The sequence below is a fragment of the Porites lutea genome, chromosome 4, assembly GCF_958299795.1.
Source record: "Porites lutea chromosome 4, jaPorLute2.1, whole genome shotgun sequence".
NCBI lineage: Eukaryota > Metazoa > Cnidaria > Anthozoa > Scleractinia > Poritidae > Porites > Porites lutea.
The window spans coordinates 34,864,801-34,884,479 of NC_133204.1; the positions used below are offsets into that span (position 1 = coordinate 34,864,801).

The 19,679-nt window shown below is 37.9% G+C and overlaps 4 protein-coding genes across 4 annotated transcripts; all 4 read right to left on the minus strand.

Moving 5' to 3' along the window:
* Positions 1–633: 633 nt before the first annotated feature.
* LOC140934577 (melatonin receptor type 1A-like) lies at positions 634–1,611 on the minus strand. The gene has a single exon (XM_073384178.1). The coding sequence runs from the start codon at positions 1,609–1,611 to the stop codon at positions 634–636; it is 978 nt and encodes a 325-aa protein (XP_073240279.1).
* A 4,454-nt stretch (positions 1,612–6,065) lies between these two features.
* On the minus strand, positions 6,066–7,188 carry LOC140934578 (melatonin receptor type 1A-like). Its single transcript, XM_073384179.1, has one exon. It carries the CDS (start codon positions 7,119–7,121, stop codon positions 6,066–6,068), a length of 1,056 nt encoding a protein of 351 aa, XP_073240280.1. The 5' UTR covers positions 7,122–7,188.
* A 3,070-nt stretch (positions 7,189–10,258) lies between these two features.
* LOC140934579 (melatonin receptor type 1A-like) lies at positions 10,259–11,239 on the minus strand. The gene has a single exon (XM_073384180.1). It carries the CDS (start codon positions 11,237–11,239, stop codon positions 10,265–10,267), a length of 975 nt encoding a protein of 324 aa, XP_073240281.1. The 3' UTR covers positions 10,259–10,264.
* A 5,102-nt stretch (positions 11,240–16,341) lies between these two features.
* On the minus strand, positions 16,342–17,650 carry LOC140934581 (beta-3 adrenergic receptor-like). Its single transcript, XM_073384181.1, has one exon. The coding sequence runs from the start codon at positions 17,314–17,316 to the stop codon at positions 16,342–16,344; it is 975 nt and encodes a 324-aa protein (XP_073240282.1). The 5' UTR covers positions 17,317–17,650.
* Positions 17,651–19,679: the final 2,029 nt, after the last annotated feature.

A 19,679-nucleotide genomic window follows, 5' to 3' on the forward strand; every position in this document is an offset into this window, starting at 1 on the left:
TGAGAAATTTTCCATTTTCATTTAAAATGTCTTGAATATAATAAATTCCCTTTTTGACCCATTTTTTCCAAAATAGCGATTTACCTTCAATTGTTATGTTGTCATTGTTCCAGAGAATTAGATCATCATGATAAGTATCCTGTTCAGACGCAATTCCTTAAAGTAAGGATCAAGCATTTCCAAATAAAAGAGCGATATATGTTTGAATTACAATTACACTTCAGTAGGAAAGAAAGACCAACGTATCTTTCGAAAAAGGAGTTAGGGATGCCCTTTTGACTCATTTGATGGACACTTAATTATCTACCGATCCAACTTAAACGGAGTGATTTAACTATTGCCTCAAAATTCGGAAAATTTAGAGGCTAGTAATATGAATTTCCGCTTGCAGAAAATATTTCACAGAAACAGATTACGGTTTATAGGTAAACGGCTTCGATTTGCAAGCCTGTCGGGTTGATTGTCTAGGCTAACATAAGCTCAATCTGAATCTCAATATTTAAAGATTAGATTAGGGGCTACGCTCACTGTCAGTTTTTCTCGGTATTCTCATCCTTAATTGCTTGACTCTCAAGGCCTTTCGATCTTCTTATCCCCAGTTTTTTCAGTTTTGCTGTGGTTACTGCTTATCCTTCAAATGGCTGGTCTTCTACTTGATGATTGTTGACTTGAACTACTCTCGACTCTCACTCCAAATTTACATCCGAGGAATTTTCGAAACTCTCTTCTAAACACAGGATTCATTCCTGCATAAATAAAGGGATTGATGGCGTTCGAAATATTTACGAAAAATGTGCAAAGTAACTGAACATTGCGAGGCATTTTATTTCCAAAGAACAATCTCGTCAGGATGGTGATGACCCAAGCGGGTAGCCAACACAACATGAAGGCAAAGACGACAACAAACAGAGACTTGCTTAGTCGAATTTCGTTTGTGGTGACTGTCTCGTTGTTGTTTGCTCGAAGACTTTGCGCAGTTCCAGCATTGTGTTCCCGAATCTTTTTCAAAACATTTCTGTAGCTGAATGTTGTCACAGCTAGAGGAAGGACAAAAAACAAGCCTAGAACGACAATGTAGTGAAGTATTTTTCCAAAATTACTTAAGTGACTGTTTAAGCAAGCTGCATAGTTCGGCACAAAATGAAAATCTTGTAGACCAGTAAGGCGAGGAATTAAAATGTAGAGAGCTACAAATGTCCAGGCAGACCCAAGAAAAATACGAGATTTTTTCTTCGAAAAGTACAGACTGTATTTTTGATTTGATTTGCATATTCTTATGTATCTGTTAAGGGCAGTAAGACCCATGGTCACAGGTGAAACATACACAACAAACAGACTGAAATAAGCGTGTATTTGACAAGCCGTTTCACCAAAAGGCCATCTGCCGGTGATAAGAACTCCAGTCGCTGGAGGCATGACCAGAGTTGCAGCTATCAAGTCAGTTACAGCCAATGCAATGTAAAGATTCGTTGTGGTACGGAGGCTGCTATTTCTGTAAACTGACAAACAAACGAGGATGTTGCCCAAAAGTGACAAAATATTTAATACAATCATTGCTCCAGCTTCTATAACTTTTAACGCTGTACTGCCCGATTCGAAGATGCCCACCATTCTTCAATTGGATCTTTGTAAGATTTTTGGACTGCTCTGACTTTTTAACTGTTGTCGCAAGAGTTAGCGATGAATTTTACCTGTTAGTAAGCCTAACATAAAGAGCACAATACGTCATTTCAAGATGGCATCATTTAACTGCAACTACCAAACTTCATTTCCTTTGTGCTTTCTTATTTAAATTTTTTTAAGCCCAGTGAGGTTTAAAAAAACAATTTAAAAAGACGCCATCGTGCAATTGTCCTCTTAAAGCGGTGATTTCCTAATAGAAGCAACATCAGTTTTTTTCCCATAAGGAGTGACAAAATACCACTAAAAGAATGATTCATTGCACACAGTGACTTTTCTAAGCACACGTGCTACGTAATATTACGTATTAGTCACGAATATTTTACTAGCGCTCTCTCATCTCATAACGATGAATTTTACCTGTTAGTAAGCCTAACATGAAGAGTGAAAAGCTTTCAATATCACAATGGGCCATTTATAAGATGACATCATTTAACTACAACTAACGAACTTCATTTCCTTTGTGCTTTCTTATTTAAATTTTTTCAGCCCCAGTGAGATTCAAAAAGCAGTAGCCCTAATTTCCACAACAAAAAAACAGGCTGAAGGATTCTTTTAATTAAGTAAAATGGCTCCATCGTGCAATTGTCCTTTTTAAAGGGGTGATTTCCTAATCAAAGCAACATCAATTTTATCTCATATGGAGGGACAAAACAACATTAAAAGAGTGATTCATTGCCCACCATAACTTTTCTAAACACAGCTGCTACGTAATATTACGCATTAGTCACGAATATTTTTCTAGAGCTCTCTCATCTCATCTCTTGTAGCTTCCCTTCTCTTCTTTCAGTGATGTAATATATCAAGCATGAGAAGCAGTGTTTCATCACCAGACGAAACACTGAGAATTGATAATGGTAATTGAACTAAGTGGAGTGCAATTTGGTCTGAAATCATACGCGGGGTTTCAAAATCGAACGAGCGCGCAGCGCGAGTTCGATTCGAAATCACAAGTATGATTTCAGACCAAAATTGCACGACACGAAGTTCAATTACCACTTTATTACTTCCATTTTGAAATCGCAGAATTTAGTCATTACTAATATTTTATTGATCAAGTAACCGGTTTGTTAAAAAGCCGAAACAAAAAGGCTATTACATCTCATTTTGTATTCCAAACAGAAATGATGCGATATAGACCAAAAATGGTGCGATTTAAAACAGAAATGATGCGATTTAGAACATGAATGACGCGATTTGGAACAGATGCGATTTAGAGCAAAAAATGGTGCGATTTAGGAATAAATCACACCGCTGAGAGCCAATCAGATTGCACGGATAGCCAGTGATTTCAAAGTGGATGTAATAAAGTTGAAAATACGACACGCAGCTTAGTACAGTCAACTCCCGTTATTGCGGACACCCTCGGGACCGCGGTCTTATCTCGGTAATAGCGGGGAGGGAAAAAAGTGCTGTCAACATACAATAATATTACAAATAACATTATATCTACGTTCGGAAGATTTTCTTGAATCTTTAATAGAGAGCTTTAGATTTTGAGACGAGGACGACAACGAGAACGAGATTCTCTCAATACTAAGTTGTCCGCGCGCGCGAACCAACGTCATCCGTTGTCATTCTACGACGAGTTTTGACGAGAATGTTGTAATGGCGGGAACTAGTTATCAAGTTTCTAAAGTTTAATAAATAAATAAGTAAACAAATAATGATTTGGAGGTAGCACATCCACAAAGTGGTTCTTCGTCTACCTGATTCCTGGTCGAATGGGAATTTGGAAATGTTGGTTTTTGAGGAGAGGGGAAAACGGGAGTACCCGGACAAAAACCTCTCGGAGCAAGGGAGAGAACCAACAACAAACTCAACACACATATGGCGTCGAAGCCAGGATTTGAACCCGGGCCACATTGGTGGGAGGCGAGCGCTCTCACCACTGCGCCATCCCCTTGATCCCCAAACAATCATTTCGCGACCAGGAAAGGGCAAAACCTTCTCCAGTACGAATAACCGCACAAGCGTCTCCGCTTTATTGAGAGTCAAACAATAAAATTGTCACTTTGGTACTAAGAAACTGTCCTTAATTCCGTAATAGCGAGAGTCTTTTCCAGTCAAAGCCCTATATCTGGATTTTGTCCGTAATAGCGAGCGTCCGCAATAGCGGGGTGTCCGCAAGGCGAGAGTTAACTGTATTTTTGACGAACTTCGAGGTTTTTCATCTGGTGATGAAACACTGTAGAACTGAGGCTTGATATTACTTCTCAAAGAAAATTATTTTAGAAGGAAATATTTGAATATATACGTCTCATTTTTGCATTATTAAGAAGATGCAAAAATAGCAGTTTTTCATCTGATTTCCAAACACTCAACACTCATTAAACATCAATTCCCTTTGTATGTACTCTACGAATTGTTAATGCTAGCTAGTCATGCTTTGATGCAACCGCGCATGAGCGAAACCTGCCTTAAATACAAGAGGTCTGGAACCTAATATATTACACTCCTCCCGAACAAATGGGTTGGTTAACATGGCAACAATTACAAAAACTAATACAAGTCAAATCTAACAGATAACCAATGTTCAGTGTTCGTCATCTACTTAAAGAATGTTCACATGTCACATTTAAGTCTGCGTGGTGTTCTTCTTTCTCAACACGGGTACGTGTGTTACGCCGCAAAATGTAACAATTGACGCAAAATGTAACATTAACGCGAAATGTAACAACTTTTGACGCGAAATGTAACATTAGCCCGAAATGTAACAACTTTTGACGCAAAATGTAACAACTTTTTAACGCGAAATGTAACAACTTTTTGACGCAAAATGAAACAATATTTTTAACGCGAAATTTATTAAGCAAAATGTTACAGCCTTGAAATAACTGAGAGACTTGGACATGAGCCTTGTAGATAAAGTGTAAATTGTCTGGTGGTTACAAAAACAGTTTATTCATAAAGTTTTCTTATAATGTCAAATAAACTTACAAAACGTTTTTCGATAATAGTAACTAAATCCTGAAACAGTCGAACGAATTGTTGTTTATTATATCTTTCTGTACTTAGTGTGACGCTTAAAAGAAAGTTGGCGTTACATAATCCAGGACGTATTAGATGGGATAGGATGGTACGTTTTTAGCATACTCCCTCTTGGGAGTTGAGCCCGTACGAAATCGAGGCGAGTACGATTACTGATCAACGGGCTCTGGGAAAAGATCCGAGGACGTTGACGCAACAAAAACGTCGCACAAAAAGTGAATTCGCGTTCTATCAATCTTCGTCGCGATTATTCTAACTCAATTACTTTGTCAAATGAAGGCGAACTCTCCTGGAGTTGAATTCCTAAGAACGATACCCACATTTAAATGCTCGTGCTCTGGCTTCTCGCGCGTTGAGCTTAGGTTGCGTTCTCCTGACGTCGAACGCATTAATCGACCAACATAGCCGAGAACATTTCAGTTCGGTGAAATTAAAGCCAGCCTTTATATCATTTCCAGTATGTTATTAAGACACTGCTTGATTGTTTCTAAACATCTAAATCTGTTATCTTTCACGGCAGTAAAACTTAAATTCCATGTGGTCGTCTCTTTTTAGGACTCGGATTGAAGCTAAGGTTGTCCTTCATTTGTGCTGTCAAGTAACAACCTGAATGAATGTATTCTTGTGGTAATTCTGTGAATTTAGCTTAGGTGTCTACCAAGGTTCATAAATCCTGACTCCAATAAAGGGAATACTTTTTTCCAAGAGAACACGGTAACGAATCCTGCGACTCACGGAAATTGCTTCATTCATAAGTTTAATTGTTTGTTGTTCAGTTGTAAATAAGCGTAAGCTGTGATTTTGTAGTCTTGCTATCAAACAAACGAGATGCCAATTCCTAACTTTGTACATGTCTGCTTGCTGTACATTAGAGTGAAAATAATTTGTTCTCGATTCACTGTAGAAGTGATTAGAGAACAATATTCGATGCAACGATCTCTAAAATCCACCCACAAACCCTAATAATATTCCTGTTACGCAACAACTATTCTCACGTGTGAGTTTGCGTCACCTGTGGAAAACTGTGCGTACCTCTGGAAACTTTGTAGCTACGCCCCTTCTTTGAAGTTCCCAGTTAGTATTTCTCACTTTGTTTCTCTTCGTTCACTCGAATACCTGCTGATTATGCATGAATATAAAGTAATCAATCTACAACATCTTTCAAAAAACTTACTGTTATATAAAGAGTTTTTAAGCATAGCCGACAAAAGCGGATCTACTGTGGTGAACAAACGTACAGAGGCGAGAAATATCATTTTCATTGCGGAAAATATTTTCTCTCTAGATTACGGATTATATATGGCGTCTAGAGAGTTGCCGGCCTGTCTAGGCTACCATAAGCTGAATAAACTCAATATATAGAGATTAGATTCTCAGTATTTTCATGATCATCCTTAACAATCAATGCTTTCCATCTGCTCATCCCCAGTTTTGTCAGTTATGTTGTGGTTACTTCTTATCCATGAAGTGGCTGGTCTTCTACTTGATGATTGTCGACTTAAACTACTCTCGATTCTCACTCCAAATTTACATCCAAGTAATTTTCGAAACTCTCTTCTAAATACCGGGTTCATTCCTGCATAAATAAAGGGATTAATGGCGTTGGAAATATTTAAGAAAAATGTGCAAAGTAACTGAACATTGCGCGGCATTTTATTTCCAAAAAACAATCTCGTCAGGATGGTGATGACCCAAGCGGGTACCCAACACAACATGAAGGCAAAGACGACAACAAAAAGGGACTTGCTTAGTCGAATTTCGTTTGAGGTGACTGTCTTGTTGTTGTTCATTCGTAGACTTTGCACAGTTCCAGTGTTGTGTTCCCGAATCTTTTTTAACACTTTTCTGTAGCTGAATATTGTTACTGCTAGTGGAAGTGCGAAAAACAAGCCGAGGACGACAAAATAGTGAACAATTTTTCCAAAATTACTCGTTGACAAGTGCCTGTTCAAACAAGCTGCATAGCTTGGCACAAAATGAAAATCTTGCAGACCAGTCACACGTGGTATTAAAATGTAGAGAGCTACAAATGTCCAGGTAGATCCTAGAAAAACACGAGATTTTTTCTTCGAAAAGTACAGATTATATTGTTGATCTGATTTGCATATTCTTGTGTATCTATTAAGGGCAGTAAGACCCATGGTTACAGGCGAAACATACACTGCAAAAAGACTGAAAAAAGCGTGTATTTGACAAGCCGTTTCACCAAAAGGCCATCTGCCTGTGATAAGAACTCCAGTCGCTGGAGGCATGACCAGAGTTGCAGCTATCAAGTCAGTTACAGCCAATGCAATGATGTACAGATTTGTGGTGGTACGGAGCCTGTTATTTCTGTAAACCGACAGACAAACTAAGATGTTGCCTAAAAGCGACGCAATATTTAATGCAATCATTGCTCCAGCTTCTACAACTTTTATGGCTGTACTGCGAGATTCGAGAGTGCCAACCATTCTTAAACCTGATCTTTGTAAACGTTTTCAATGTCCACAATTTAAACGGCCGCCGAAAGAGATGGCGATAACGTTTATCTCTTGGTAATCCCAATGCAAATGGTTGAAAAGCTTTCAATACCACCGTTAAATGCGATTTCTCAAAGAGTAATAGCACGTTTTTTTCCCATTAGGAGTGAGAACTTTCATAATAATATAAACATAGAGAAGAATAATTTATTTCTTCATATGAATTTTGTTAACACACCTGCTTCATCTTATTACCTATTAGCGACGTTTATTCTACAAGCGCACTATCACCCCATCTTTTCCAACTTTTTTTTTCTTTTCTTATGTTCATTGTTTGTGTTTTTCGAAAGTAGCTTAGCAGTCTCTCAGTCGGATTATTTTAAGAGTACGTTTTGACGGCTGCGTAGAACACAATAGTTTTAATTTCAATGATCGACTAACTTAACATAGAATATATTTCGGTTCGGTTTCATTATGTTTAATCATAAAACACTGCTTGGTTTTTTCTAAACATCTAAATTTGTTTTACGCTCCTGATGAATCTTAACCTCGACGTGGTCGTCTCATTTGCAAAAGTGACAATGGAGAGGAGAAAGTGTAGGCACCATTGAAAAGTTAACTTCACAAGATCTGTTTACCGTCTACGTTAAAAAAATTTAATTAAACGGCGAGGGATAGGATCACAGCATAAGTGTTTGTCGCGAAGGTTCTGTTTTAAATTAAAATTGGAGCTTTGTTTAGTACTAAAAAGGGGGTGAAAATATGGCACCCCAGTTATAGAAAAGAAAAGTAGAGTAATACTGCTTGAACATGGAGGTTGTACTACCTTTTTAAGGGAAGTTGTACATTAACAGCGTCCTGGGATTTAGCAGGTACAATTTAAAGAGACTCTAATGTTTATAATTATCGTCTATTTGAAAAATGACGTTAAAAGGCCAACTGCTTGTTATTACTATACTCCAGTAGCTAGAGGCACAAAGATAGTTGCAATGATGTAAATGAAGAGCCTGTTATTTCTGTAAACAGACGGAAGAACTAGTATGTTGCACAGAAATTACACAATATTCAGTGTAATCATTGCTTTAGGATTTAATAAGCACCATTAAAGCTAGTTCCCCTGTGGGGAACATTTCGTGTTTCCTGCCGAAGTCTCCCAGTCTGATTGATAACGTTAAGTAATGATTTACAGGTCGCCTTGACCGACGTTTTTAAACGCACTTGCTTCATTGCATGATCTGACGAACAATCAAGATTATTCTACTCGTACACATAATATCCTTCCCTTCAATTTAGCCTCTTTTTGAAAAGTCATTTACTTTTTTTTAATCGAGAACTTTAAGGACAAATTTCAACTGCTGCGTATTATAACACATTAGTTTGAATTGAAATGATAAACTAACAATTGAAAGAGAAGAATATTCATCTTCCGTGAAATTGCATGAATGCACTCTTTCTATCAATTTTCAGTATGTTTGAAAAAACATACACTGCTTGATTGTTTCTAAACATGTAACTGATTTGTTTATAATACAATTTGAATTCGGCGTATAGAGATAGATTTCACGCCACGGCGGCCATATTGGTGTACAAAAAAATCCTGTGGGGATAGAACTCTTTTCTCGTAAGCAAAATTTCTTATGTTCCAAGAAATTTGCATAGCTGCTGACCATGAGAAAGAAAACGATAAATTAAGTTTGTTTAACATTTTTTAACGTTAGTAAGATTCACTCGATTCGAGTCACTCGGTATGGAGACACTCCTTCATATTATAATTCTTTCACTATAATTTCAACATGTTTACCCGATTTACCCCTACAGATCACGTATTCAGTGTTTTGTACCTGAATATCAAAACATATATGTTAAAGTTTTTTTTTTTATATCAGGTAATTTTTCTTTTCCTTTTGTTTCAACTTCATTAGCATACATCACCACACCCAAAAACGAAAGAAAAACAAAAATTACCTGAGATAAAAAAATTAACCACAACAGATACGCCAGCCTTAGTGAGGGATGTTGAGCTCATTATTTTAGTTTATATTTATGAGTACCCCGTGAGATATTTGTACTCATTTTGCTTGTTAATTGTACTTAACTAAGTAAAGCTGAATTGCAATGATGTATATTTCTTTATAGGGTTTCCTTTCAATGTATTCAGGACAAAAGTCAAACTGGGACAACTGGAATCAGATCAGCTGAACAAAGACAAGAGAACATAAAAGCCTAACAAAGGTAAATTCAGTATCGCAAGTTGGCCCAATGGGGTCCAGTCAGGAATTCGACACGGAATTATCTTGCAGAGTACAATTTACAAACATACAATATTTTAGAATCAATTTCGTATAGATCTTATTGCGTTGTAAAATGGAACTGATAAAGTAAGATATAAATGTGTTAACTAACTCGTTTAACTATGCATATTAAGGTCTCATAATATGACGTAGATTGAGTTTTTAGTGTACGAAAACATTCAGACGTGGGTTTAGGTCCGGCTAGTGATAGATAGACCTCATGTAGGAAATGATAACACTGGCCCTTAATGCACAGCTACACCCGGCTGGTCAATTTCGACCAGTTACTTCTGCTCCAAAATGAAGTCCATTTTTTACCTTTTTCTACAACTTCTTTACAGGTTAACTTGACGACCTGCAAGAGGTTTTATCTTAACTTTTCACCTCGTTGCTCTATACTTTATTCCGAATGCCTGCAGATTATAACTTAATTCAGTTAGTAATCTACAAAACGAAATAAGTGCACAAAGATAATCAATTATTTAGAGGCATAACCCAGCCAAAAGCGGACCTGCCTGCAGAGGACGGAAGTATTTGTATTGGGAAAATAAGACTTGGCATTGTCTGTTTGACTGAAGCAAATTGCTTTCTATAGGTAAATGGCGTCTGTTAGCAAAGATGAAAGGCTGTTTTACTTGAGACCAACATAAACTGAATGAAACTAAAGCTAAAGAGATGATTGCATCAGTCACTGCCATCTTTTCACCCGGCCTTTTCATCCTTGATTGCTTGGAACTGGACGCTTTCCATCTCGTCTTCCGCAGTCTCGTTGTTGTTATTAAGTCTGCGATCAGGTGTTCTCGGAATCGCTGGAACCATAAATGCAGGGGGCTGTCAGGGAAGTTACCCACGAGGTGGTTGGTCTTCTAATTGATGATTGTCGACTTTTTCTCCGCCAAATCTACATACGAGTAATCTTCGAAACTCTCTTCTAAACACAGGATTCATTCCAGCATAAATGAAGGGATTAATAGCGTTCGAAATATTTAAGGAAAAAGTGCAAAGTAACTGAACATTGTGCGGCATTTTATTGCCAACCAAAAATCTCGTCAGGATGGTGATGACCCAAGCGGGTAGCCAACACAACATGAAGGCAAAGACGACAACAAACAGAGACTTGCTTAGTCGAATTTCTTTTGTTGTGACTGTCTCGTTGTTGTTTGTTCGAAGATTTCGAGCCGTTCCAGTATTGTGTTCCCGAATCTTTTTCAAAACTTTTCTGTAGCTGAATATTGTTACTTCTAGTGGAAGTGCGAAAAACAAGCCAAGAACGACGATGTAGTGTAGTATTTTTCCTAGATCACTCATCTGCCTGTTTAAGCAAGCTGCATAGCTCGGCACAAAGTAGAATTCTTGTAGACCAGTAAGACGAGGGATTAAAATGCAGAGAGCAACAAAGGTCCAGGAAAATCCAAGAAAAATAAGAGATTTTTTCTTCGAAAAGAATAGAGTATATTGCTGATCTGATTTGCATATTCTTGTGTATCTATTAAGGGCAGTAAGACCCATGGTTACAGGCGAAACATACACCGCAAAAAGACCGAAGTAAGCGTGTATTTGACAAGCCGTTTCACCAAAAGGCCATCTGCCGGTGATAAGAACTCCAGTCGCTGGAGGCATGACCAGAGTTGCAGCTATCAAGTCACTTACAGCCAATGCAATCATGTACAGATTTGTTGTGGTGCGGAGCCTTTGATTTCTGTAAACCGAAAAACAAACTAGAATGTTGCCCAAAAGCGACGCAATATTTAATGCAATCATTGCGCCGGCCTCTACAACTTTTATGGCTGTACTGCGCGGTTCGAGAGTGCTGATCATTGTTGAACTAGAATCTTTTTTAACGTTTTGATGACCACAATTCCAGTTGCTATCCAGTTGGTGAAACCAATATAATGCAAATGGTGAACAGTTTTAAATACATCTAGTAACGTTGATTCCCAACTGAAAACAAATTTAGATGTTTAAGAAAAATCAAGTAGTGTTTGTTCTGTTTAGCGTCTACTTTCAATAAATTTAATTAATCCGGGCAATAGCATCTGGTGTTTGCCACGAAAGTTCCGATCTAAATTACAGTAAGGAAAATAAAGTTGAAAATTGGAACCTTGTTTAACGCCAAAAAAAGGGGGGGGGGGGGGGGGGAAATATTGCACCCCAGTTATAGGAAAGACAAGTAGCGTAAAATTTCGTGAACATACAGGTTGTAAACACTTTCAAAAGGGTAGTTGATGTATTAACGGCTTCAGCGACTCCATAATTCATAACACCTGTTTACCGTCTACTTTCATCAAATATAATTAATCCGAGGGATAGGAACACAGCATAGGTGTTTGTCACGAAGATTCTGTTCTAAATTAAAATTGGAACTTTGTTTAATGTTAAAAGGGGGTGAAAATATGACACCTCTAAGTTATAGGAAAGACAAGTAGCGTTAAGTGTCGTGAACATAGAGGTTGTATACACCCTTTTAAGGGTAATTGTACATTAACAGCGTCCTGAAATTTAGGAGGTACAATTTAAAGAGACCCTGAGTAATGGTAAGAGGACTGAGTGGAGTCCAATTCGGTCTGTAATCGTATGGGAGTCCGATTTGTTTAATCACGAGTATGATTAGTAATGGTAACAGGACTGAGTGGAGTCCAATTCGGTCTGTAATCATACGAGTGATTAACAAAATCGGACGACCGCGTAGCGGGAGTCCGATTTGTTTAATCACGAGTATGATTACAAACCGAATTGGACGACACGAAGTTCTGTTACCAATTAATCATAACTTTAACAAAATTTGTGATATAATAGGCTATTTTTAGATCAAAACACAAGAAATTCGAAATTTTGTTTTGCTAGCAGTGAAAAAAAAAAGCTATTTAAGCGCGCGTGTGATGGCGCGTGCTGTCCAATTACTTAGGCATGACGCGTACTGTCCTATTAAACTGTCCAATTAAGGCTGAAATCAGGGCAGTTGATAGCCAATCAGATTTGACAGTTTTGTTATGGTTATGATTACAAACCGAATTGGACGACACAAAGTTCTTGTGATATATTAGGCTCTTTTTTTCAATCAAAACACAAGGAATTCGGTGATTTTTTTGCTAGCAGTGAAAAAAAATAAAGCCATTTAAGGGCGCGCGTGATGGCGCGTACTGTCCAGTTACTTAGGCATGACGCGTACTGTCCTATTTAACTGTCCTATTAAGGCTGAAATCAGGGCAGTTGATAGCCAATCAGATTTAAGAATTTTGTTATAGTTTTGATTATGTTTATAATAGGCTATTTGCAAAATGACGCAAAACGGCCAACTCCATGTTATTAGAACTCCAGTACCTAGAGGCGTGACGGTAGTTGCAATGATATAAATGAAGAGCCTGTTATTTCCGTAAACAGACCGACAAACTAGTGCGTTGCTCAGAAATTACACATTATTTAGTAAAATAATTGCTTCAGGATTTAATTACCGCTATTAAAGACAGTTCCCCTATCGGGAGCATCTCCTGTTTCCTGACGAAGCGAACATTGATAAGTCTCCCATTAAGAGTGATAACTGTCTTACGTAATGACTTTCAGCTCCCCTTGACTTTTTTAAACGCACCAGCTTCATTATTTGACGAACAATCTGTAGATTATTTCACTCCTACACATATCCTTCCCCTCAATTTAGCCTCTTTGTTAAAAGTCATTTCTGTTTTTTAATCTGATAACTTTAATGTCAAATTTCAACTGCTGCGTATAACACATTAGTGTCTATTAATTCTCAGTATGTTTGATTAAACTCTGCTTGATTGTTTCTAACCATCTAACTGATTTTTTTTTATATAATAGAATTTGAATTCGGCGTATAGAGATCGATTTCAGATGACTTCACGGCGGCCACAAAAAGAGGTTTAAAGGCTTGTTTACAATGGAAAGTGCACTTAGCTTATCCAGCTAGTTTACAGGCACTCTTCTCGTAAATACTTAGAAAAAAATAATTCATTGACCAAATACAACATAACAAGATTAAAAACCCCAACTGACAGGAGGCAACCAGTTGGCTATTTACAAGCGTGGCTGAGGATATGAACTCGGGACGACCGAGAACAAATCCAGCGAGTGGCCAGAGCGGGACTCGAACCCAGGACCCCGGATTGCGAGTCCGACGTGCTGACCACTCGGCCACGCTGCCTCCTATTACTGGTGTAGAAAAAAATCCTGTGGAGACCTGTGGGGATTGAACTCTTTTATCATGTGCAAAATTTCTTATGTTCCAAGAAATATGCATAGCTGCTGACCATGCGAAAAAAAGCGATAAATTTAAGTTTGTTTGACATTTTTTAATGTTAATAAGATTGGTCGCTCGGTATGGGGACACTCCTTCATGGCATACCGTATTTATTCGATTAACCGCCCTGGGCGCTTATTAAATTTTTGGAACTTGAGGGTGGGCGCTTATTAAATTTTCACCATTTTCAGCAAGTGAAGTATGTTTATTTTGCAACAAAACAATAAATGCTAATAATAAAATGCGAAGAAGTAACAAAGCCAGGTTTCTGTAAAATACTCTGAAGAAAACTCTCTCCTCGGGGAAGTCTCTTATTAGAATTTATTTACTCAAGTGGGAGAGGTTCTAGATATCCATTCATTAATCAAGTCACGTGAGGTCTCAGAAGACTTCACTTTCGCTGTAGCTGGTCTACATCTGCACTCATCATTTTAGGCCTAGATTTTTGGTAGTTTTTTCTTAGTAATACTTAATTTTCCTTTTCCCACTTTTAAATTATTCAAAGTTGTAAATAGTTTTTCTATCGTGGACATATTTTAGTTTTTAATTTGCAAACAATACGATAAAGTTTAAAATTGTAAATATTACTTATTGTTCTGATACTTAAATAAAGTTTGGTTTATTTACTCAAGTGGGTGGGGTGGGGGTGAGCGCCTATTTAAGTTTGATTGGGAGGAAGAGGTGGTGGCGCTTATTCGAGGCTGGGCGCTTATTCGAATAAATACGGTAATTCTTTCACTATAAATTCAACATGTTTTACCCGATTTACTTCTACAGCCGTCATTTACTCAGTGTTTTGTATCTGAATATAAAAAAATGTACGCTAGCTTTAGCGAGTGATGTTCAGCTCATTATTAGTAGACGTTTTGTTATAAGGGAGAAAAAACTAAAAATACATGTATCTTATTGGACGGTTTGGTGTGTCGAGTATCAATGGATATTTTTGATGTCCACCGTGAGATATTTGTACTCGCGGTTTTAGGAATCTAAATAAATGATGTATATTTAATTATTAGGTTTCTTTTCAACTTATTCAGGAGAAAGTCGAACTGGGACACCTGGAATCGGATAAGTTGAACAAAGACAAGAGAGCATAAAAGCTTGACAAACATAAATTCAGTATCGCAAGTTGGCCCAATAGGGTCCAGTCAGTAATTCGAAACGGTGTTATATTGCTGAGTAGAATTAAAAAGCCTACAATATTGTAGAATTAATAGAGAATACTTCATGGAAAGTGCTGGCGTACGGTATTTACGCACGAGTTGTTGACGTATCAGAAATCGAATGAGTGAGCGCAGCGAACGAGTAAGATTTCTGATACAAAAACAACGAGTGCGTAAATACCGTACAAAGCACTTTCCATGTGGTATTGTGTTTATTATATACATACTGAGACATTCATAATTTTGGAGGCCTTTTTATTTTAAATCTTTCAAAAATGCTAAAATTTGCCGCTACACACTTACCGCAAAATGACAACGAAAACGAAGTATCAGCTTTTTAGTAAAAACGTTTGTTAAAAACATAAATGACGGTGAGGATATATGGTAATCCAAGAACTATAAGTAATCATAACTGTTTTTTCTCAATGTACAATTGAAAATGAGTGAATTTATGGCCGGTTTCAATGTAAGCTTAAGCTTAAATGAAAGGCAAAGTAGCTCCGACAAAAAGCACAACAAAAGCTTACGTCTCGTTCTGTTTATCTCTTTCCGCTGTTGTTTCGCCGGCTCTCTACCGTTTTCTTTATCGACAGTGAAACAAACGAAACTATTCCACTCAATTTCCGAAATGTTTTTCACTTTTTTAGTGAGAAAAACTTCTTGAGTAAAACTTTTCTCCTTGAATGTGTGCGAAGCGGCGCTGCGAGCTGCAATAAAAGGCGGCAATTTTGGCGCGAAACTCACACACCTCTGTGGCTTCTGATTGGACGTATCATTATTCTTGCACGTGAAAAAACATCGTTCGCGATTCTGATTGGACGTATCATTTTTTTCACGTGTGAAAACCATCGTTCGCTCCTCTGATTGGCTAGAACTAATTTGCGTACGAAAAGTTACGACATAGCTTTTTGTATAGTATGTATATAATAAATTATAATTACGTATAGATTTTTTTGTACTGTAAAATAGAACTGATAAAGTAAGAGATAAACATGTTATTCAACAAACTACCGTTTAACTTCGTTTAACTATGCGTATTTAGGTCTAATGTATGGCGTTGACTGAGTTTTTAGTCGACGAAACATTCAAACATGGGCTGAGGTGCGCCTTTTAAGTGATAGATAGACCTCATGTGGAAAACGATAACGCTGGCCGTTAATGCGCAGCTACCTCGTCAATTTCGACGAGTAATTCTGTTCCAAAATGAAATCCGTTTTGTAACTTTTTCTACAACTTCTTTATAGGTTAACTTGACAACCTGCAAGAGGTTTTTTTCTGACTTTTTACCTCGTTGCTCTATGCTTTATTCGAATGCTTGCTGATTATAACTTCAGTTACCAATCTACAAAAAGAAAAATGTGCGTAAAGATTTTTGATTTCCCTGATTTCTCGGAACTGGAGGATTTCCATCTCGTCTTCCGCAGTCTCGTTGTGGTTTCTAAGTGTGCCATCAGGTGTTCTCAGGATCGCTAGAGCCATAAGTACAGGAGCTGTCGGGGCAGTTACCCACGGGGTGGTTGGTCTTCTAATCGAAGATTGTCGACTTTCTCTCCGCCAAATCTACATTCGAGTAATCTTCGAAACTCTCTTCTAAACACAGGATTCATTCCAGCGTAAATAAAGGGATTAATGGCGCTCGAAATATTTAAGGAAAAAGTGCAAAGTAACTGAACATTGCGAGGAATTTTATTGCCAAAAACCAATCTCGTCAGGATGGCGATAACCCAAGCGGGCACCCAACACAACATGAAGGCAAAGACGACAATAAAAAGGGACTTGCTTACTCGAATTTCGTTTGTCGTGACTGTCTCGTTGTTGTTTGCTCCAAGATTTCGAGCCGTCCCAGTATTGTGTTCCCGAATCTTTTTCAAAACTTTTCTGTAGCTGAATATTGTTATTGCTAGTGGAAGGGCAAAAAACAAACCGAGAACGACCAGGTAGTGTAGCTTTTTTCCAAAATTACTCAAGTGCCTGTTTAAGCAAGCTGCATAGCTTGGCACAAAATAGAATTCTTGTAGACCAGTAAGACGAGGGATTAAAATGTAAAGAGCGACAAATGTCCAGGAAAATCCAAGAAAAAAACGAGATTTTTTCTTCGAAAAGTACAGATTATATTGTTGATCTGATTTGCATATTCGAATGTATCTATTAAGTGCGGTAAGACCCATAGTCACAGGCGAAACATATACTGCAAAAAGACTGAAATAAGCGTGTATTTGACAAGCCGTTTCTCCAAAAGGCCATCTGCCGGTGATAAGAACTCCAGTAGCTGGAGGCATGACGAGAGTTGCAGCTATCAAGTCAGTTACAGCCAATGCAATGATGTAAAGATTTGTTGTGGTGCGGAGCCTGTTATTTCTGTGAACCGACAAACAAACTAAGATGTTGCCCAAAAGCGAAATGATATTTAATGCAATCATTGCTCCGGCTTCTACAACTTTTAAGGCTGTACTGCGTGATTCGAGGGTTCCCACCATTGTTGAACTTGACCTTTGTAAACGTTTTGATGACCACAATTCCAACTCCTATCCAGTTGGTGAAGGTAATATACCGCCAATGGTGAACACCTTTAAATATATCCGTTAAACGTGATCTGATTCCCAACTGAAGCGAACATCACTTGTCAGTTTATCAACAGGAGTGACAACTTCCTTAATAAAATAACAACCAAGTTAGGATAATTTGTTGCTGACCATGACTTGAATAAACACACCTGTATACGTCGTCACGATTATCTTAATAGCGCACTGTCGTCCTATTTCTTGTAGCTCCTTTTCTTCCTTTCCTTTTTGTTCCTTTAAACAACGATCTCACTCCTTTTTTAAATTGATTACTTTAAGCGCAAGGTTCAGGGGATGCGTGTAACACGTTAGCTTGAATACTGATTTAAATAACCTAGCAAGAATATTTTCCGTTTAGTGAAACGAAAAAGCAGCCTTAATATTCTTCCTAGTGTGTTTGATAATATACTAATACATTTGATTTTTGTAACGTCTTTTTTTCTCTATGTCGATGAAACTTTAATTTAGTGTGGTGGTTTTTTTACAGGGTAAACGATAACAAAAAGGGAAGCCCGGGAGGCAATGGCAAAGTAGGAGCTTCATTAGTCCTGCTAAGTGACAATTTCAATAAAATTTAATGAATCCAGGCGATGGAATCGCAGTTAGCATTTGTGTTACTAAGGATCTGTTATGAATCCTGACCCTGGTAAAGCAAATAAAATTGTTTGCTTCACCAACGCTCAAAAGGTAGAATATCAAACTCTAGTTACAAGAAAGCTTATGACACAGAAAAATAAAAAGGTGTTAGTTGATTTTTAAACAGCGTTTTGAATAAAAGGTCTTGCGATTAAGCAGATAAAATTTAAAGAAACCCTGATGTTTATATTATTGGATATAGAGGCATCCCCATTCATTCTGTCAACAAAAGTTAATTACATTCTCGTAGTGAAATGTCGTTGTCTTGGAAACAAATAATCTCTTTTTCAAAAAAGGAAAAAAAAGAGGCAGTGATGATTCTTTTGTGTATCTTAGCTGTCCAGAGCGTCTCAAAGGTCCTTAATTAATAAATTGTTTCATTATTTCATTTTATGACTTGAAATTGCAAAGTTGCTATAGCTCGAAGTATTTTTGAGCCTCTTCACAAAGAAGACGAGAAGAAGGAAGAAGACGCTTCTCAAAAGGAAGAAACATTATTAGGCTCTCACTTATCAATTTTCAGCCTTCGCGGCGGTGAAGTGGTAACAATCACCAATAGCATCTAACAGGGTGTTAATCAGACGCACTTAATGGCAGTCAACAACGTTTGGACGTTTCACTGTATAACATCTAAGGAAAGATGGTGAGAAATAAAGAATATGAGTTTGGGGCGGGAGTATTTAGCGCGATTTTTGAATAAAATGAAGACATCTACCTGTTATCTATTCAGTGGTGGGTCAAGGAAAGGGGTCCAGGCCCCCACCTCACGTCTGAGTCAAATCAAGCCCCACAGGGCAAAAAAAGCAAAAAGCAAAAAAAGCAAAAAAATCTAAATGAGTTCGTCCAAATCACCCCTCTCTCAGAGTCTGGGTGGGCGCACCCCTGACTTACTTGAAGGCATAGATCCGCCAACAGTTACTCAATTTACTCCAACATTTTAAGTAACGTAGTGTAGTAGGTAAAGATTAAGTCCATTATGTCTGCATATGCGTCTAAATAGACTCTTCAACGTTTTTTCAAGTTTTTATAAAGACCAGTAAGTGAATATCTATTGACAACGCTGGAAAGAGCGCCTTAAAATTACGAAACCTATCAAGCTTAAAGATGATACGTTAAAGGCGAGCTAAGATATTGCTCCACAAGGTCGCGTAATTTTACAGAGGTTTGTACGGTGGGGGAAGGCACGAACTTGCCCCCCCCCACCACCATACAAACGTCTGTAAAATTCGGCGGCAGTCAAAAGTTGACAAAAATCGTGGAAGGGTCTATTACAATAGAACATAATAGCTGTGGTCACACTACAGACTTTTTGCCTAGGTAAACTCCACTTGTTGACAGTTTACGTAGGGAAAATTGATTTTTTAAGTGTGACCGATTTTTCCCTAGGTAACTTACCTCGGGGAAATTTTATCGTCTGGGGCTTGGATATGTCTCGAGAACAATCGACTTTCCCTTGACAGCTACCCCAAAGCGATTGGGAAAAAAGAAATACCGAGGTTACTAGCCAATAGACGCTCATCGGCGAAGGTCTTGATGACAGAACCGGACATAGCTCACGCGGTGAAAGAAATTTTTGGGGCACGAGTTGTCTATATCTTCGCCTGTTTCACCTCGCACGTTGAATTAGCGTAAGAAATAACAGC